At 45.5% G+C, this 20,791-nt stretch overlaps 2 protein-coding genes across 4 annotated transcripts in view; one reads left to right on the top strand and one right to left on the bottom strand.

Annotated features, from left to right (window-relative positions):
• LOC132579265 (thyroid adenoma-associated protein homolog) overlaps positions 1-5,115 on the bottom strand; it is a 41,456-nt gene extending 36,341 nt beyond the window's left edge. The window contains exons 1-4 of one of the 3 annotated variants that reach the window (XM_060249516.1): positions 4,903-5,115; positions 3,687-3,864; positions 2,225-2,311; positions 935-962 (exon numbers count right to left, since the gene is read on the bottom strand). In XM_060249516.1, the coding sequence (XP_060105499.1) occupies positions 935-962; positions 2,225-2,311; positions 3,687-3,864; positions 4,903-5,027 (418 nt within the window). In that variant the 5' untranslated portion in view covers positions 5,028-5,115. Of the gene's footprint in view, positions 1-934; positions 963-2,224; positions 2,312-3,686; positions 3,865-4,902 lie in introns of those variants that run through there. The other 2 variants (XM_060249517.1, XM_060249518.1) reach the window with 2 other exon arrangements.
• A 7,290-nt stretch (positions 5,116-12,405) lies between these two features.
• GSC2 (goosecoid homeobox 2) lies at positions 12,406-18,351 on the top strand. Its single transcript, XM_060249156.1, has 3 exons — positions 12,406-12,712; positions 15,920-16,167; positions 18,220-18,351. The coding sequence occupies exons 1-3, from the start codon at positions 12,406-12,408 to the stop codon at positions 18,322-18,324; spliced, it is 660 nt and encodes a 219-aa protein (XP_060105139.1). The 3' UTR covers positions 18,325-18,351.
• Positions 18,352-20,791: the final 2,440 nt, after the last annotated feature.

The raw sequence follows: 20,791 nt of genomic DNA, 5'->3' as shown, positions 1-20,791 counted from the left end.
AAATAAGACGCCAGCAAAGTCCTCTCCATGGTGGCCATCAGCTATTATTATTATTATTATATTGCAGGGGTGGACAACGGTAGCTCTCCAGATGTTTTTTCCTACAACTCCCATCAGCCCCAGCCAGCATAGCCAATGGCTGGGGCTGATGGGAGTTGTAGGCAAAAAAAAAAAATCTGGAGAGCTGCCGTTGGCCACCCCTGTTTTATTGCATTTGATGAACCGCCCTATCCCAGCTAGTGCCAGGCTCTGGGCGATGTACAACATTAAAAAAATACATATATATAAAATCAGTTACATTAAAAAGATTACAAACCCTGATGGCGTCTTTAAAGTGCTCTTATTCAGTCATTCCATCACATCAGGGGTGGGGGGATCCCCCCAAGAGGGGGTGGAGAGAAAAAGGTGCCAGCCCGGCAACAGTCACTGTCCTCATGCAAAGGCCTGGCAGAGGCTTTACAGGCCCTGCAAAACTGTAAGAGATCCCGCAGGGCCCTGATGTCTTCTGGCTGAGCGTTCCACCAAGTCGGAGTCAGGACTGAAAAAGTCCTGGCCCTTGTTGAGGACAGCTGGACCTCTTTTGGGCCAGGGATCACCAGCAGATTTCGACCAGTGGAGCAGAACGCCCTTCCAGGGACACAGTGGATGACGAAAGCCTTGGTGGCCACCAGTCTTGACCAACGTCCGCTACTAATGGTTTTAAGGTTTAGAACCTATGAAAACATGTATTCGCTGACATCTGATAGTCCTTTTGCAGAACTGTACCGCCTCAGAAGGTGTATCAGGTAAGTTTCTGGCACATGGAAAGCTAGAGACAAACTTTCTGGATTCTATTGCCTTTCCACTGAGGCACAACAGAACTGTGGCTCCCAAACATGGAGGTATGAAAGGTTATTCTTACAACAGGAAATGAAGAAAGCATCTGGAGACTAACCTGTCTGAAGACTGCCAGGAGACAGTGCCTAAAAGGTGAAGGAAAGAGACATCTTAGGACAGCAACAAACTGAAAAACCAGCATCTCTGGGGAGGTGAGGATTCTGACAGAATATTCTTTTTGCAAGATTTCTCCTTGATATGGTTTTAACTGTGAGGTATTTCCTGTGATGCACAGCGCATTAAAAAGGTAACTCTGCTGCCTTGGTTTAGCAAACAGCTGTCTCAGAGAGAGGGAGCTACACCTGTCATGCCACGTTGATTGGATTACCTAGGCCGGCCAAATCTACCTCACAGAACTGGTGGTAATTAATTATCGTGTAGCATTGTGTGTGGTATAAACAAGAGAGCCAAAGATTGTCTGGCAGCCTTTTTCTAAGTCCTTTTGCGATATGCACCACTAGGTGGCGAGCTAGACTTATTTTGGTGGGAGGGGCTGAAGAGCTCTGAGAGAACAGTGATTGGCTCAAGGTCACCCCAGCTGGTTTCTTGTGGAGGAATGGAGACTCAAACCCAGTTCTCTTTATTAGAGTCCACCACTCTTAACTACTACACTAAACCAGCTCTCAGAACTGGTGTGATGAGAAAACACAGCAAGGGATGGATGACAAACGCCACCCACCCTGAACTTCTTGGAGGAGCTTTTTATTTACCAGCAATCCTAACTATGGTTTTAAATTATGGTCTTTTGTGCAATTTCTATAACTGCTGTTTGATTTACATGGTAAGCCGCCTTGAGTTCTGCAAGGCAGGAAGGCAGCTGATAAACCATTTTAAATAAATGAAATAATAACAATATTTCTGCTCTGGCAGGAATGGACAGACGTCAGTAGTGGCTGTACTGCAGGGCTGAATCTCCCTGGCTGGAGAAATTGAACCACAGTTGCTGCTGCAGCAGCAGCTACTACTAGAGAGTCACCCACTGGGCAGGGAAGGACCCTTTACAGCTCCTTCATATTGCAGAACTTCCACTGAAGCTGCTCACGGCATGGGGCCAAGCAGGACTGCCTGCTTATTGCAGTCCATCATCATGCTGCTGGGTACAGGAACAGCAACTGTAGTTTGTTCAAAAGCTGGCAATCCTAGCAGTGCTGCAGTATTTATTTTATTTAGACCATTTATATTCCTCCCTATCCCAAAAAAGGTCTCAGGGTGGATAACAACATTATAAAAGCAATATAAGCAGCAATTAAAACGTATCAATATAGGCAATACAATTTTGACACTAAGTGCCTGTCCCTTGACAACCTATATATGGAAGGCTGAAATAAACACACCACTTTCCCCTCACCTCTTGGTGCTCAACAAGGCTGCCCATAAACTGGTTTAGCTCTTCAAAGACCAGCTGCTCGTCACGTTCAGATAATTTCACAACCAGCTAAGGGGAGAAAAGAACAAAGATTCTGAAGTGTAGTTGAAAAGATTTTCCTAATAAGATCGATGTTACAATGTTAAACATGATAAGGTCAAGGTCACAGTTTAGTGGCAGAGAATGTTCTTTGCATGCAGAAGATCCCAGGTTCAAATCCTGGCAACTCCAGTAAAAGGATCCTGGGCATCCTAGATGGGAAAGATCTGCTCCTTAAGTCTTGGAGAGCCATTGTGATTAGACAATTCTAAACTAGAAGACCCACCGGCCTGACTCAGTACATTCAGAGAGAAACTGTGACTCTAGAGAATGTGCTTTGGATGCGAGATGACTTAGATTCAACCCCTGGCATCCCCAGCTGAGGAAATCTCAAGCAACAGGTGTTCAGATGTTTTCTGTGCTGACAGCTTACTGCCAACTGAATGGGGAGGGACAGTGGCTCAGTGGCAGAGCATCTGCTTGGCAAGCAGAAGGTCTCAGGTTCAATCCCTGGCCTCTCCAACTAAAAAGGGTTCAGGCAAAAAAGTATGAAAAACCTCAGCTTGAGACCCTGGAGAGCCGCTGCCCGTCTGGGTAGACAATACTGACTTTGATGGACCAAGGGTCTGATTCAATATAAGGCAGCTTCATATGTTCATATGAGACAATACTGAGGTACACGGACCAATGATCTGACATGGTAAAAGGGAGTTTCATGTGTTCACAGAGAAGAAGGAAAAGGCTGTGGCTCAACAGCAGAGCAGTTACTGTGCTTGCAGGAAGTCCCAGGTTCAATCCCTGGCATTTCTAGATAAAGGATCTCAACTATTGGGGTTATAGATTCAGAGGAGTTAGCCGTATTAGTCTGTTGCTACAAAAATAGCAAAGAGTCTAGTAGAACCTTTAAGACTAACCAATTTTATTGTAGTATAACCTTTTGAAAAACACAGCTCTCTGACAAAGAGAGCTGTGTTTCTTGAAAGCTTATGCTACAATAAAATTTGTAAGTCTCAAAGGTGCTAATGGGCTCTTAACTTTTAGGGTCCCTTCTTCAGACCTTGGAGAGCCACTAGCTGTTAACAGCATACCTTCAAAGATTACAAACAGACTGGAGTTTGTTCATGACAACCATTTTTGCATTTGTGTATTTCCTCTCATGCTCCTTGAAAGAGGATCCACAGTTGAAGAGCTCCTGGTTCAGGAGATTTTTAATCCAACTCTGCATCCAAATGTGAATGCTTTTATCAAACTGGGTTTGTTACTTTCCCCCAGCCAAGACTACTGAAGAACTGATGAAAGAGGTACCACAAAGCTCACAGGTCAGTGACTAACATCAAACAATCAGGAAGACTCCCGTTTTAACACCTCTAGCAACAGCTACAGCTGAAATCCAGTGTGCAAGCACCTTCTCAAGGCGAAGGAAAGAGCTGGAACTGCTTGTTGTCTCCATCTGCAAAGCAAGCACACAGTGCACCAGAGGGTGAACGTGACTGCGGTCCAGGACCCATAATCCTTTGCTCACTGCTGACAAGAGTCGATATGCCTCCTCCAGGTTTTTATCTTTACACCTCTTCACTGAATCCCTGAAAAACAGGAGAACCCACCGTGTTTATGCTGGAGTTGCCCAAAGATGTGTCCATCTCTGTACATAAGTACTGTCAAGTTACAACCAACTTACGGTGATCCCTGCAAGGATTTTCAAGGCAAATGAGAACCAGAGGTGGTTTGCCATTACCTTGCACTGCAGAGTCTTTCTTGGTGGTCTCCCTTCCAAGCACCAATTCTGCTTAGTTTCCAAGATCAGGCTATACCAGAGTGGCCAAACTTGCTTAATGTAAGAGCCATATAGAATAAACATCAGATGTTTGAGAGCCACAAGACACGGAGGGAGGGAAGGAGGAAGATGGGGAAGGAGGGGAGGAAAGAAAGCAGCTTTAACTTTAAATGCATTCTCCAAGTCACTGGCTGGCTTGGCTTGAAGAAGTGATTTAAAGAGACAAATGCCTTCTCCAAGTCAGCCAACAGGGCAGTCATAGCTTCTAGGGCTATGCAATATGTGTGAAAGAGCCACATGTGGACCTTTTGAGCCACAGTTTGGCTACCCCTGGGTTATACTATGCCACCTTCCCTCCCAAGAATGTGTCTGTAGCTCCACTAATAAACACGGCAGCACCTGAATGGCACTGTTCAGAGCTGAAAGTTATTCACATACATTACCTTTACAACAACCTTATAAGGTAGATCAGTATTCTTATCTGCACATTTCAAATGGGAACCAAGAAAGATGGACAATAGAAGAGTCCTGTTAGATCAGATCAAGTCATATTCTCCACAAGGCCCAACCATCGGCTTCTGAAATGTCCACAAACAAGGTACCAAAACAAGAACCCTTTCCATAACACTTGTCCCCAAGAATCTCATATTCAAAGGTATACTACCTCTGAGCCTGGAAGTTCCATTTAGCCATTGTGGCTAGTGACAGTCCTCTTTTAAAGCCATTCTAAACTTCCCTTCTAAGGATTTCAGGAGGATTAAAGCCCCTGCACCTTTCTTTTTTTCCTGGGGATTTCTTTGTACACACCCATCACCCAGCTAACGCATGCAGCAGCCAACAAGCTTACCTTGCAAATTGCTTGAGTTTCTCCAAAACAAGGAGCAAACCTTGAGAGACCTCCCCCAGTGATTCTCTTTGCCTCATTGCTGTATAGAATGCAAAACATTGCAGAACCTCCTCCTCAGCGCCCATGGCTCACAAGAGCACCGTAAATTCCAGGGCAAACTAGAACCCGGAGCACATTGGCAACCTTCAGGGCTCAGAACCCTCCTGCTGCCATAGAGTGCCACCCAGAAGGCAAGAGAGGTCATACTACTGAAGCGCCTTCCCGAGAGATATACCAGCGCCATCTACTGCTTCACCGTGGAATTCCCAAGTAAACTTTTCCAAACGGCTTTACTGAGGTTAAAGAGGGATTCGGTGCCTCTCGCCTGGCACGTGAGAGTTGAAAATAAAAACAAAAAGGAGTCTTGCGGCCCCTTCAAGACAAGACACATGGACTCCCTGGGGCATAAGGTTCTGGGGCTACGTGCCAAAGGCACACGATGAAATGGGCTCTGGGGCAAATGGAAGCTTACATATGAAGCTGCTTTATACTGAATCAGACCCTTGATCCATCAAAGTCAGTATTGTCTACTCAGACTGGCAGCAGCTCTCCAGAGTCTCAAGCTGATGTTTTCCATGCCAACTGAGTCAGACCTTTTGTCCATCTGGATCAATATTGTCTACCAGATTGGCAGCAGAGGGCTTCAGAGAGAGGTCGTTCATATCATCTATGACCTGATCTTTTAAACTAGAAATGCTGTGATTGAACCTAGGACCTTCTACACCCCAAGCAGATATTCTTTCACTGAGCCACGCATGGCCATCATTCCTCCTACCCTCCAAGATGAAAAGTGTCCACCCCAACTGGCTCAGTTCATAGCTCCTTTTTTTCCTGGTCACTGTCCCTAGTTAACATCATCCCTATTATTGCCTAAAATTGTGCTAGTGTGAGTTGCTACTTTTTCTTTAGGGTTCTGTTTCCTCCCCAGGAGCTCTAGAAATAACCTCTGCGCATGGGGAGGGGACGTATCGTCTCTCTAATGCTCATGTCCCATAAATGCATGTGCATGAACATGCTGGATGCCAGCCAGCCTCCAGGTGGGGCCTGGGAATCCCTTGGAATTACAGTTTATCACCAGACTACAGTGATAGTTCCTGTGGAGAAAATGGCTGCTATGGCCTCGTATTCCACTGAGGTGCCCCTGTCCTCTCCAGGTTCCACCCCAGTTTCCAAATCTGGATCTGAGAACCCTATCCTCCATTCCCTGTTGGGGGGGTGCACAGGTAGGGCCCTGCTGCTAGGCAAGCAAAGTGATTGCCGCAGCCTAGGACCCCAGCCTTCTTGGAGCACCAAATTTGGTGCCCCCTTGTGATTTTATGACATTATCAGGGGTGTGTGGGCAGAAGTTAGCCTTGCCTAGGGTGCCAGACAGTCTAGGGCCGGACCTGGCCACCTGAAGACATCTTGCCCGTCATTTACCATTGGAATATATTTTGAACTGCTGTAGGGCAATGATGTTTTGCAAACTTATCATTAACCAAAAGAACAAACGTCCCTGTTGGCTTCAAATTGGCACAGGCCAGGCTACTGCAGAGTAAAGGAATACAGGTGAGAGGGCAGTCAGAAGCCACGAGACCTCCCAAAACCTTCTCTAACCCATCCCGTTCAGAAGAACACATGCGAGAGACTTGATTAGGATGGGTATGTCAGCGTTCACCCAAGAGCTCTTTGCTTGGCTCCCTAGGCCTACAAGGTGACCTGGTGGGGTGTACAAAACAGTAGGGTGAGGGAAAGTCTCTTTCCAATCTCCATTCTGCCAGGAAGCTTGAAGGGTGACTTTGGGCCAGCCACCCTCTCTCAGCCTGACCTTAGGGATCATGGTGGTTTCCCAATGACTCAGTTCAGTTACCAATCTGGGCTTGTGTGTAGTTCATGGGGAGGAGCAGGGGTGGAATTCCAGCAGGAGCTGCTTTGCATATTAGGCCACACAACCTTGATGTAGCCATTCCCCCAAGAGTTTACAAAAAAGAGCCTTGTAAGTTCTTGGAGGATTGGCTACAACAGGGGTGTGTGGCCTAATATGCAAAGGAGCTCCTGCTAGAATTCCACCCCTGGGAAGGGGTACATCTGTCTATATGGAGTAGAGTTGCCAGCTCCAGGTCTGGTGACACTTGAATATTCTGGGGGGTGGAGCCTGAGGAGCGCAGGGTTTGGGAAGGGGAGGGATTTCAGTGGAGTGCAATGCTATAGAGTCCCACTTCCAAAGTGGCCATTTTTTTCCCAGCAGAACTGACCTCTGTCTGCTGCCCTACAGGACCACCTGTTTGCTCCCACCTGTGCTCTGTTGGTATTGTTGACAATGAAGCAGGTATTACCAAAAATGCCTCGATTCTCCAGTGCCTTCTCCTCCAAAGGGAAGCAGACCAGAAAGTGCTACTCCTGAAACTTCTCCCTCCTGGGAGAGTAACAACAGGAAAGATTTTCCAAACCCATAAATTCACTTTTGACAAATGAACAGCAAAAGCAGATTAACCTCTCCCTCCCCCCGTTAATCCTTATAATGGTTTTAGAATCTCCTTACTCAATAAAAAGGGGGCTCCTTTCTTTTCTCTTTATCCCGATCCACATTGTCTCCATCTTGTCTACATTTTCTCCACCTCTCATGTTGTCTCCCCCCCCACCCCTTTCTAATATGGAATAGCTTATAGATCTTATCTCAGTAAACACAACATCAATAAATCCCTGCTTCTTATTGCCCTTTTCAGTTACCGGCCTGCCAAGAAGTGCCTGACGATTGGGATTTGATTACCAGCCCTTATCAAAAAGTCCTCTTGGTGAAATCTGGGTCTTAAATCCCATAATTCTTTGATAAAAGAAGCATTACCAGTCTATTTCCCAAAGTGAAAGGTAGGGGGAGAATGAAAGAAAGCAATCAGCGCAGAGACTAATAGGCTAAGCGCAGAGGTCCCGGTTATGGCGGATGGCAAAGCAAAGCAGGCTGGAGGGGAGAACACCCTTTTGTTGCAGGCGGGCTGGAAAAGGAATTAATCTGCTTCGAGTCGCTAAAACTGTTGCTAACACCTGAAAAGGCGGCCTTCCGCTCTTGCGCAAGGAGGGATCCAAAGCTATTGCCCTTGAAAGTGTACCTTTTTTTTCATGTTAGGTTGTATCTTTAATGCTGGAAACCAGTTTTCCTACCACAGCTGTTTATTTCAGTGGCATCTGGGGGTTCAAGCTGATGTGTTAGCACTGAGATGTGCACCCTCTCTGCTTGGAATGAGCATCAGAACAGTGGTTTTGAGATTTTCGGCAAGCTGGTCAAAAGCGATGCTTCCAAGTTTCTCCTGCTAGCAATACTCCCTCTAAGCTGTGGAGTCTTGTGAGCAAAAATTCCACTTTGTGAGCTACCGGCGTTAAAGCTGTGAGCTATTGCACAAATTGGTTTGCTCTCGGGCCATCCTTCCTGAACTAAGACAAAGATGTATGAGCTGGAAGCTAAAAAAACTGAGCTAGATCACCTCAGTGGGTTATAATAGCAGAGTCCACTCTCCAAAGCAGACATTTTCCTCCAGGGGAACTGAACTGTCACCTGGATATCAATTTGAATTCCTGGAGATCTTCAAGCCCCACCTGGAGGCTGGCAATCCCACTTCCTCCCTCTGCTTTCCCTCCAACTTGAAATAGCCTTAGGGAGCTACTATTTGCCCCATCAGTGAACTTACAGCCCCCAGCAGGGCAAACAGGTTGTTTGAGGTTGGGGAAAAGATATATGCTCCCTTTCCCCGTGTACCATCATCCTGTTCTGTATTGAGCTCCCATGCACTTGGGAATTGGGTTCTGAGCACAGGAGTCTACTTCTTTCTTTTCTTCCTTTCTCACATTTTTTGCATTTGTGTGTGTGTGTTTGTATGTGAGTGCATGCATGCATGGAAGTCATGATGATTTCTGCTGAACCTGACTGGCGCATGGAGGGCATTCAGAGAAGTGGCTTGATACAGCCTGCCCCTGCCTTCCAGTCCTGGTATTCCAAGGAGGTCTCTCATCTAAGTATTTGCCGGGGTTGGTCCTGCTTAGTTTCTGAGATCTGACGACATTGGCCTTCCCTGGGCTATCCAGGTCAGGGCGACTCCAAGCATGCTTCTGATTGACAGGGCCTGGAATGGATATGTAGAGGCTGCGAGAACTTTGCAGTCTATAACTGGGCTTTCAGCTGAGTGGGATCCATGCATGGTGGTGGGTTTATCCACTCTCTGTTTAATACGCAGGGGATGGCAACCAGAAGTGGAAAGATGGAAGCTGTCAGCCAGAGCTGGATCCAGGCAGGACAGAGGCCTGTCCAGCGTCTTTCCTTTCTCCCTTTGATAAAGGAAAGGATTGATGGCAATTGGAAGCAAATAGGTTAATTTAGTTATTTGACATCCTTTCCCCCCAAAGAACCAATAGCAGCCACCACAAATAATTCCAACTGGCACCTTCAGCATCTAAGCAAATAAGACTAGCAGACAGCCTAAATGGTAAAACTCAGCTTACCTTAACACTCCACTTGACAATTCTGAGACATCCTCTCAAACCTTTTATTGAAAATTGTTAGAGATGGTCTGTTTCTGTCTTTCCCAGGCAAGCGGGCTAGATTTCTGGCAGGGGGCTACCACCAAAAAGCCCTGAGCTTGGATGATCAAAAAAGGGGAACAATGGGGGTAATACACAGAAGGTGATACATAAAATAAGAACAGCATTGCCTGCTCAGACTGACAATGCCCCTTCTTGATCCTTCTGTCTATCCAGGAACTGAATCTGCATGCCAAGCAAATGCTCTGCGACTGAACCAGTCAGTGTCTTCTTAGTGGTGGCTTCTTAATTGTCATTCTCTCTCTCTCTCTCTCTCTGGTCAAAGATTCACTATGAATATCTCACTGAATTTTATCTGTCTGCTCTGATGATATAGTCTTGGCAACCTGGGAAAATAAGCAGCATTTTTACTTTAATGCTTATTTCATTTACTTAGATTTCTATGCTGAATGGTTTTTTTTTTAAAACGCTGTTTGATTAATTAGCTCCTGAAGGAGGAAGTTAGATGCTGATAACTGTGTTAGCAGCTCATGCTAAAATGTGTGTGTGTGTGTGTTAAGGTTTGTAAAGTAGCTTCTAACTTAATGGTGACCCTATGAACGAATGACCTCCCAAACATCTTACCATTAGCAGCCTTGCTCAGGTCTTGTGAACTGGTGACTTCCTAGACTGAGTCAATCCATCCGATGCTGCAGCTTCTCCTGCCGCCTTCAACTTTTCCTAGCATGATGGTGTTTCCCAGTGAGTCTTGTTTTTCCATTAGGAAAGCTTCAGTTTAGTCATTTTAGCTTCTAGAGCAGTGGCTCCCAACCTTTTTGGCACCAAGGACCAGTTTCGTGGAAGACAATTTTTCTACGGACTGGTGGAGGAGTGGTGCTGGGGTTTTTGCCGCCCCAGGCTGCATCCCATGCCCATGGGGGGGGGGTGTCTTTAAACGAAGGGTAGGCGAAGGTCGCTGCCTCGCTGCCCCTTCCACCCACCTGGGACCCGGCGGATGAAAGAAGTGGTGCTTTGGAGCAAGGCTGCTCGTCTGCCCAGGTCCCAAGCAGGCGGAAGAGGTGGCAGGGCTGCTCTGCCTCGCTCTGCGGCCCAGTTGCTAACAGGCCATGGACTGGTACTGGTCTATGGCCTGGGGACCCCTGTTCTAGAGACAGTTCAGGCTTGATTTGATCTAGAAGCCACTTATCTTTTGGGCGGTCCACAGTGTCTGTAAATCTCTCCTTCAAAATCCCCTCCACTCCCAAGTCAGCAACAGGGACAATCAGGGCTTTTTAAATTGCAGGGACGCCGTTCCGGCTGGCTTGGTGTTCAGGGGTGGGTGGGGATGGCCTAATATGCAAATGAGTCTCTGCTGGGCTTTTTCTACCAAAAAAGCCCTGGGGAAAAAGGATATACTGGAAATGGATGCTGGAGAATAAGGATATTCCTGGTAATTAGGAAGAGTGGAGCAAAAGCATGTTGGACCTCAGTACCAAAGGCATTTGGAATCCCTGCTCTATGCCTCAGATGCTCCTATTGGATTCGATCCTGTGGGTCTATTCCATTAACAGCATTACACCTGGCAACAGGAGCAGATGTCTTGCACTGGGGCAAGCCCCATCATTCATCCCCTGTCCACCCGTTCCCCCTCCCCAATTCACCATCATCCGTGTGCCAATTTTTGTCAACACCAATTAAGACTAACTGTTCAGACCAAACATTAGGTGCCTAGGGCACTCCAGTGTGGTTTCCTTGGTCTACCTGGCCTTCTTCCAGCTTTGTGTAGAACTAGAATCTGGGAGACTCAGGTTCATATCCCCACGCCACCACGGAAGCTGGCAAGGTGACCTTGGGCCAGTCACCCATTCTCAGCACAAGCCGACCTTGTGGGGCTGTTGTGAGGCTAAAAAGGAGGAGTGGAAAATGATGTTAGATGCTTTGGATTCCCATGGGGGAGAAAGAAAGGGCATAAATGAGTTATTTTTTTTAAAAAATCCCTGAAATTATACAGCTTTCATGATCAGAAGACTCTAATTTTAATAATAATAATAATTATTATTATTAATTTTGATCATCTCATTTAGCCTCATAGGCCTTTTGTTATTTTGACAGTGTCACTGGGGCAGAGCGATCTTGCATATGTATTATACATGCAATCCATTATTGGTCAGTTTAACGACTCGCAATTTCTCTTGTTCTCTGAGCAGCAAATAAATTGGCTTTCGGGAAAAGACCGTGTTTGGCAAAAGGGTTTTTGCTGCCGCGGTGTTGATTTCTGGTTTCCATTATCAAGCTAAACTCCCCGCCACCACACACAATGCGGCGTGATATGACAGTTCTCTTTTGATGGGAAGGCTTTCATTTGGCCAAAGAAAAGGATAATTTGCTTCCCCTTTTTAAAGGAGTTAATCCTTCTGGGCCATTCCTTGGCCCGAGAAACAGCTATTCTCCCCCTGTCTTGAACTGGAGGCTTCGGACACAATGGGCATCATAACCGCCTCAAATCTACACTCGAGATGGAGAAATCAGATTTCCTTCCAGAGTCATTTCTGTAGGATTAGCTAAATCTTAGATCCACACTAACCCTTCACAAAGCTGTCAAGATTAGTTAGAATTTATTTTATTCCAGGCAAGGGGTTTAAGGTTTTCTTTCTCAAAAGGATTATATAGATATATACGTGTATATTAGGGTGGTCTCTGTTATAAAGCAGTGACCTTAGGTGGGTGGAGAGGGTGGGGGGGGGTGGAGTAGGTGTGCGCTCTTGTCTGTCTGGGGGTATATAACAAATTGCATGGGTGCTGGGATACAAACTGCTGGCCGCCGTAAGTAGGAGAAGGGTAAGCTCAGCTGGGCATGAGTGCGGGTTTGAATACGTTGCCCGGCACCCCCTTTCCAGTGATAGGTCCCTTGCAGGAAGCGACAACCTCTTGGGTTTGCAAGCTGAGGTGTCCCTCGGCAGCGGTCCCCATTACGGGATGGCTGCAGAAGCTCCTTCCGAAGTCGATCTGGGGAAGAGGAGCCTGAAAAAACCGTGCTCGTTCACCATTGAGAACATCCTGTCCGGCTCGGCAGAGAGGAGGCCCCAGGTGCTCCTCCCGTTCTGCTTCCAAGGGATCTTGGACTGTGAGCCCCGTGGCCTCTGCACGCTGGGGACCCTCGCGGCTGGCTCTCTGCAGGAAGAAGAGGAGGGCGAAGAGGCGGAGGTGGACTTTGGACAGTGCAGCTGCTGTTGCTGCTCGCACGGCAGCGCTCACTCCTGGCAGGAGACATCAAACTGGCTGGGTAAGCATTTGTAGTTTTATGAGTTGGCTTGCAAGCACATCATGTGCAAAGTCAGCTCGGGGACTTCGACGTTAGGGTCTTTCAACCATGCTGCATTGCATCACACTTTCTGCAGGACGGTTGGGTTGGATGCACTTCTGATAGCTTCTGAGGGGCGTCAAAGAATGCTCAGCCTGCCTTTCCCAATGCCATTACAGTCTCATTGCTTGTGGCCCAATTCACTGTGCAGTTCTCAGAATATTTGCCTAGGAGGAAGCCCCAATGAATAGACCTGAGTAAGATTCTAAGTAGACCTGTTACTTGCTTCATCTGCATCTCAGTTGCCCTCCTGTTTTCTATGCTGTTTTCCTTCTCTCATAGCTAAGCTGGTGTTACACGGTTCTCCTTGAGATCTATGGGATGGGGACTGGTTGGTGGGAAATCATCCAGCCCAAAATCTCCTCCGAGGACCATCAAACTAAAAAAAGGTTGCAACCAAGAATCAGAAAGATAGATTTTTTTTTTGCAATTATGCTGTCTGCTTTTGCAGTTAAGCCCCCACTTGAAAGTTGAACTGCATATTCTTTCCTTTATTTATCATGTTAAAGGATTTGCGTTCCATGTTTCTAGTCTTTTAAAAAACACCCATGGTGGTTTACAAGAATAAGACATGCATTCAAAACCTTAAACTATCAAAAAGGGCAAAATGATTCTATCACTATAAAGCGTTATATTTTTTACCATAGCCTGGCCTCCCATGGAGTTACAGAAAGTTTGCTGTCCCTTAGTTTTGCTCTTAACAGCCCTGTGAAGTAGGTGAGACTGAGAGAGAGGGATTGGCCCACGGTCACACAGTGACCTTTATAATTAAAGTGTTGGGGATTGATCTCAGGACAACATACTAATCTAAGTTTGATACTCTAGCAACTAAGCAATGCTGTGCTCTGGTCTTCTGCTGTGGGGAGAAAGAAGAAGAGACTGGATTTATACCCCACCTTTCTCTTGGAGTCTCAGAGTGGCTTACAATCTCCTTCTCTCCATCTCCCCACAACAGATCCCCTATGAGGTTGGTGGGGCTGAGAGAGTTCTGAGAGAACGGCTTTTGAGCAAACAGCTCTGGGAGGACTGTGACTGACCCACGGTCACTCCAGTAGCTGCATGTAGAGGAGTGGGGAATCGAACCCGATGCTCCCAGATTACAGTCCATGCTCCTAATCACAACACCAAGCTGACTCTCTGAAAGGGGAGAGGAAGGGGAAAAGTTAAAATGGCTCTTCCATCTAATAAGCAAGGTTCCAATCACAAAACACAATCCATGCTGTGTTTTTTCTTAGGAGCAATCCCAGGGTACATCAGTGAGAAAGCTTTGCAGTTCACCAAAAGCATTTTAAAGTGCTTTAATTCTCACAGAGGAATCTTCCCCCATGTTATTCCCATTCACAACATTACGGTTTTCTCTGGTGTAAATTTCCCCATACGTGTTTCCAATTAGTAGAGAAGATACTTACTTGTGGAAATGGTGACCCTTCGTGCCCAGCCATTACACTCTTAACACAGGCATCTTTTCATCCCTCACCTCTCTTTGCTGTCAAACTGATCAGGATACCAAGGAAGTATCCTCAGTTTTACCCAATCCAACCTTAGGAGTTTCCTCAAGCAAAGGAAGGTTAGTGATACTGACAACAGATATAAATGCAGGGACGGAAATGTGAGGGGAGGAGGGGATGCATCCCCAAATATATTCTGTACAAGGACAATGGTAGATGATTGAAATATGGATGCCAGATAGAATGCATCCATTTGCAAGTGATGCAAAAATGCAAGGATGAGTGATTGCAAATTCATATTCCTGTACTGCCATCATTTTTTAAAAAAAAAAACTGATCTAAGCATATTTAATATTTGTCACACATGCACACCTGAAGTGGAGGTGACACTTTAGGTGGCATGTTTTTTTTAAAAAAAATTCTTTTGTGTTTACCTTGAAATCCCAGATCCAACAAAGTCAATCTACTGCCCTCTTCCTGGCTTAGGGAGCCAACCTAAGGAAGACTACTCAGAAGAAAGGCCCATTTTAATCAACAGGGATTACTTCCAGGAGAATATTTTTAGGATTAGAGCCACTGGGTTGGATCCTCTCTAAATTCCATGCAATAACCCTGCTTTTTCTCTCCCAAAGCAGTCCCAAATGATATCACAGGAGCAACATGAGTGGACAGCTGGAAGCTGCTCTTGTGCGTGCTTCCATGTACTGATCTTTTTATTTTTTTGGGGGGGGGGGAGAGGAGGGGGCCCAAGATCCAACTCTTAGAAAGCAATCCTAAACAAGTCTCCCCAGAACCCTACTCAGGTGGTTTGACTAGATGACCCTGGAGATCCCTTCCAATATGATTCTAATGAGGTTTACTTTCATAAAAGAGTTATTAGGGTTGCACCGTTGCTTATTTATTTGCTTTATTGAAACCCAACCTTTATTCCCTCAATGGGGACCCAAAGAGGGTTACATCATTCTCCCTTTCCTCCATTTTATCTTCACAACAACACTGTGAAGCAGGTTAAGCTGAAAGTGAGGTAGGTTAAGCTGAAAGTGTATGACTGGCCCAAAGTTACCAATCAAACTTCCATGGCAGAGTGGGGATAAAAACACAGAATCCCCTGATCAGAGTCTGACATTCTAACCACTATACGCACACAGCCTGCTAGACTCTGCCAAGCCAGACTACTAGGGAGCCAAGCATTGTGCAAGGGCTGAGAGGAGGAAGCCAAATGAATAAGGGGCAAGTAAGAGTTGGAATGGAGGATGGGAGAACCGAGAGCCACGGATATCTGGAAAGTTGAGAGCAGGACTTCGAAATCAACTGGGGCCACACAATTAGTTTGAATTCATTTTCAGTTCTGGAAATAAGATTGTGAGAATATTTCTTGCTTCAAATGGTTTTGAATCAGTACATTTGACATTGCTTTAAATCACTGTTAAATGGTATAATTTCTAACTTCTCACTCTAGTAAGCAGAAAAACACCATTTATGTTTTTTGGGATTTATGGACCTGGTGTGTGTGTGGGGGAAACAACTTCTGGCTGTTGGAGAATATCTTATTCCTTTTTGTTCCCAATTTTGGAGGAGCCGATCTTCTAAAAAATTATTTAGAACATTCCCAACATGGATCGCTTGTTTCGGTTTGGTCCTGGAATCAAACCTGATCCCTTCCAAATCTTCCTCTTAGCAGACACAAGGTTCCCCTGGCCCATGAGGCTTCTCCACCCCCTCAGCAGGCCCTGCAAGAACACCCGGGGGAGCCAGAGCCAGCTGCAAACGTTCCACCAGATCCAGCGTCGCACCCGGCGCCACCGCACCATCTTCACCGAGGACCAGCTGCAAGCCTTGGAAGCTCTCTTCCGTCAGAACCAGTACCCAGACGTCATCACGAGAGAGCACCTGGCCAACCGGATCCACTTGAAGGAAGAAAGAGTCGAGGTGAGGACAGTGCTGGTTCATTGGGTGTGTGTGTAAAGGAAAGAATGAAGTAGAGCCTTTTGTTCTGATGTTCGGTCTGCAGCTGAACCAAAGCAAAAATGTTTTGCACAAGTGTTGCAAAATCTTTTTTTTATTGAAGAGAACTTTTAATTTGGCTTATGGTGGTGGTTTTATTGATTTTAGACTGTTGGCTCTTGAATGGGTAGAGTTTCAATTGAACTGCTTTTTTAAAAAAATTCTGTTTTGTAGACTGCCTTGAGTTCACTTGAGAGAAGAAAGGCAGTACAGAAACATTATATTCTAATGAATACATAAAAGAGGTGGCAGAAGTGAAGCTCTCATTATTTCTCATTAAGCATCACGGCCTCATTAACAAGTATGGCATAGTGTTTAGATTTTCCAAGTAAGATATGGGAAATCCTGGATTCAGCTCCCCATTTCTACCGTGAAGCAAAGGAGGTAACCTCGGTCCAGTCATTCTTTCTCAGCCCAGTCTACCTTACCAGGTTGTTGTGAGGGTAAAGGAGAAATGAGTACTGAACTCCTTGAATGAAAGGAGTTCTTGTGAATATCAAACAATCTCCCCTTGAATTCTTGTGAATATCAAATAATCTTGTGAATATCAAACAATCTCCCCTTGAATTCTTAATCTGCTATTTGAGTTTTTTTTTTTACTGAATTGGGGTTGGGGACAATACCAAAATATTGCAGTTGCTGGACTTTTCCATGGGCAAATTTACTCTCACCCTAGAAGTACAATGATGTAAAAAATGTCCCCAAAGTATTTCCCATGACATTCCCCCATTCCTATTGCATATTCCAGTGCTACAAATAGAAATTTGAAAACACAGTTCTGAACCTCAACTCTAAATATGTTTTCACGCATGAAAACTGCTTAATTTTGGGATGAGACTTTTTTTCTTGCCTTCAAGTCGCAGCTGACATGGCAATCCCCTAGGGTTTAAGGCAATTCAGAGGTGGTTTGCCGCTGCCTACTTCTGCATCCTGACCATGAATGTCCTGAAGGCCTCCCATCCAAATACTACCCAGGACCGACCTTGCTTAGCTTCCAAAGTCTGACAGGATCAGGCTAGCCTGGGCTATCCCGGGCAGGACAGGAAGAAACTAGTTCTACCTTAAAACATAGATCAGGCACACAATCTCCTCTCTTTCTGACTGAAAACACCGCCCCTGTAAAAGATAATGCAGAGCCTTTGTTAAAAAGCATAAAGGTGGGTTTGTGAGGTTGCTAGCCCTCAGTCAGCAAGTGGTGAGCATGGCTGGTCTTTGCAGCAAACTGCAGGTTTACGCTGAGGTCATTCCAGAAGAAAAAGTTGAACATTTCATTACAATTATAGTGAGGATGCTTTCATAGTGCAGCGACTATTTTTTATTTACATCTCCGTTCAGTTGTACCAGCAAGCAGGCTATGCTCTGCTTTCCATAATCTTTCCTCCTTAAATGATCCACGTACAGCCTCCAGGTCCAGCTCCTGATCCCACTGATGGACCTCCTGATGGCGCCACTGTGTGACACAGAGTGTTGGACTGGATGGGCCATTGGCCTGATCCAACATGGCTGCTCTTATGTTCTCAACACTGATTCCTTTTTCTTCCTCATCCCTCTCTCTTGTGTTTCAGGCAGGCTGTTTACTTTTTTTCTACAGGGCTTTTCATGTCTAGCTGATAAAAGGGCGAAAACCACGTTTATATATTTGTGGGTTTTTTTAAACTTTTGAGAAACTGCTCCCAGAAGGTTGGGAGGTTGCTTTGTGATTAACACAAGAACTAGTCGATCAGTACTGTCCAAATCTTACTCAAGCTGCAAACCAGAAGACTACATTTTCCTCACTGTCAATATGGAGGGGAAAAACCATAAAGGTGTCCAAAATGTGGTGATGGCACTTTTGCAATGCACTTGTTGTTTAAACTATGCCCATCTGCATGCATTGGTGTATGTCTAGAGTCTTCCTCAGTGGACTGCGGCGTGTCTAACTCTTGATCAGCTTGCAGAGATGACATTTCATTTCATTTTCCTTTATGCAACACACAGGTTTGGTTTAAGAATCGCCGAGCCAAGTGGCGGCACCAGAAGAGAGCATCCGCTTCGGCGCTCCTCCTCCAAGGCTCCAAGAAGTCTGCTGAGGGAAACTGCTGAGAAACAGCAGTCCAGCCCTGTTGTCCACCATTGATTTCAGTCATTCAACAGTGGGATGGATTCAGAAGAACAAAAGTAGAAGAAAATGACTGGGGTTCTTAGATGAGCCACAAGAGATGGAAGATACTATTTTTCACCCCTTTGAGTTCACCCCATTGCAAGAAAAATAAATGAACTATAAGTTTGACCCTGGAAGTCCCTTCCAACTCTGTGATTCTATGGCTCATGTTTGATCCTCCAGGACATAAACCTTTTCTGTGTAAATAAGCAAAGTGCAGTCAAATTGTATTTTGCTTTAGGGCCAGACTGACAAATGCAGGGTTTTTTTCAGCCCAGACAAGCTCCCAGCACGGCCTTTCATACCCAACTCAAATCAATATTTCATATTTAAAGCTAGATATCTATACCCTCTCCCTCTCTAAATTAGAGGCTGACACATTCAGAACCCTTCAGGAGGGGCAATTGGTGGGTTGGCTGCAATTCACTGAAATGAGCATTGTTGTGCTGGAGTTGGACAGTAGAGGAATGCACAAAAGCTCCTAAGTGGTAAGGGGGCATCACGGCACTATCACTCTCGTCACGGACAACAGCCAATATACACCTGTGCTCCTGGATGCAGCAAGCAACAGCTGCATTGTCCGACTCTCCCCAGCTACAAATATGTTCATTTATATATCACCTTCTCCCCCAAAGCAACTGACATTGTTGTCCTCTCCTCTGTTTTATCCTCACACCAATCCTGTGAGGTAGATTAGGCTGAGACTATGTGATTGGCTCCATGGCACTCAGTAAGCAGAGCGAGGATTCAGTCTGACACTCGAACCACTACATGTCACTGGCTCTTGGGTGGGGGAAGGAGATAGTTGAGTCGACTCTGGCCATCTTAACCTCCCTCCTTGCAGACAAGAGACAAAAGTGCCCTATTTTCCTTGCCTCCATGTGAATATTGTACAACAACCTATTTTTGTATTGTTTTTACATGTCTGATGTTCCTGTTTGTGTAGCAGTGAGTTCAGTTCATAAACAACTTTCTTTTAGAAAGGGTGCAACCAACCTTCCCTCTAATTCCCCTACACCTGAGCAGAGCAGTTCACATTCTGAGCAGAATATAACCACTGTAATCTTAAAATGGACAACAGGCAGTGCAAGACCTGAGTGGCTCCAGATTGCTGCTGAGCGGGGCTTCCTGAGTTAATGGGACTCTGCTCATGTGCACAGTTTAGAATGAAGTGTGGGTGCAACCCTAGGCATAGTTGTTAGTGAGATTTCTCTTTTTTGTGCACAGATGACCACACAGTTGCAGTGCTGTACATGTGTCCTTGGCAATGAGTCCCGCTGAAACCAAACAGACCTACTTCTAAATAAAATTCAACATCCAGTGGCCAAGCCATTGGGAGAAACAGATGAAAACAAGGTAATAAGAAAAGCAAGAACAGTCTATCAACTGCCATGCAATTGGAAAACAACAACATCCATAGCATCCATCCAATAAGCAATCTGCTAATCCTCTGCTGCATTTTTTTCTATAGGCAGAAGCTTGGCTTCCGGCAAAACACAGCAAAGCCTTTTGGAGGATGACTGCGTAATGCCTGCATCTTCCAAATTAAGCACGGTTGGCTCTTTGTCTTTTAGCTTTCAGGAGGTCAATAAAAACTTACACGTTCAGCAGCATTTGAATGAGGATTGCTGGGTAGCTTCTCTGCTCTTTGGTAAGGAGATGGGGTGGGAGTTGCATATTACTTAACTCCTGTACAGTTACTCTAAGAACATGCTGGATTAGATCATGGGTCTACATGCTGCAGCATCCTGCTCTGTACAGTAGCCAATCAGATGCACCCAGAAAGTCCACAAGCAGGGACTGGAAGTCAAGAGTTTCCTCCCACAATGCTCTCAAACTGCTTCCAAGGGATTCCCTTTATCCATTGTGGCCAATGCTCCTCCTATGAGCAAGATTATGCCGTCTATCAATGCTTCTGGTAACAGAAATGGTTTATTTGGGGTTTTTTTGGAAAAAAATAATCTCCGGCACAATGAATTCAAAAAATGACCCCCAGTTACTAAGCATATCTTCACATACATAAGAAAGTATTGACATGAAATCACTATCTAAACTATGGCTTCAGAAATTATTTTAAAAGTAGCCCAGACCATTTGGATGCAATGCAAGAAAGCCAGGACTGTCTTGCCCATCTCTTTCTGCAACGAGTGGTAGGAACATCTGACCCTGGAGTTATTACATTAGTACAGGATTTATTACATTAAAAGATACGTTCCGTGAAGATAGATCCAGGTGGGCAGCCATGTTGGTCTGAAGCAAAAGAACAAAGTGGGCATCTAGTGGCAAGTTGAAGACCAACACACTTTTATTCAAAGTGTGAGCTTTCGTGTGCATGCATACTTTGTTCTATAAAAAGATGTGACCATGCAGGCCTCGGATTCAATGGGCGCTCACAGGAGCGCAGCTCCT

The sequence above is a fragment of the Heteronotia binoei genome, chromosome 11, assembly GCF_032191835.1.
Source record: "Heteronotia binoei isolate CCM8104 ecotype False Entrance Well chromosome 11, APGP_CSIRO_Hbin_v1, whole genome shotgun sequence".
In the NCBI taxonomy this organism is placed as follows: Eukaryota; Metazoa; Chordata; class Lepidosauria; order Squamata; family Gekkonidae; genus Heteronotia; species Heteronotia binoei.
Note: the sequence above shows the minus strand (reverse complement) of the source record. Positions and strands in the feature narration are given on the sequence as shown.

What these genes read in the sequence shown, in the direction of transcription:
- GSC2 (XM_060249156.1), top strand. Translation starts at nt 12,406, where the DNA reads ATGGCTGCAGAAGCTCCTTCCGAAGTCGATCTGGGGAAGAGGAGCCTG. An exon ending in GGAGACATCAAACTGGCTGG is followed by an intron (nt 12,713 to 15,919) that starts GTAAGCATTTGT and finishes TCCTCTTAGCAG; the next exon opens with ACACAAGGTTCCCCTGGCCC. An exon ending in TGAAGGAAGAAAGAGTCGAG is followed by an intron (nt 16,168 to 18,219) that starts GTGAGGACAGTG and finishes TGCAACACACAG; the next exon opens with GTTTGGTTTAAGAATCGCCG.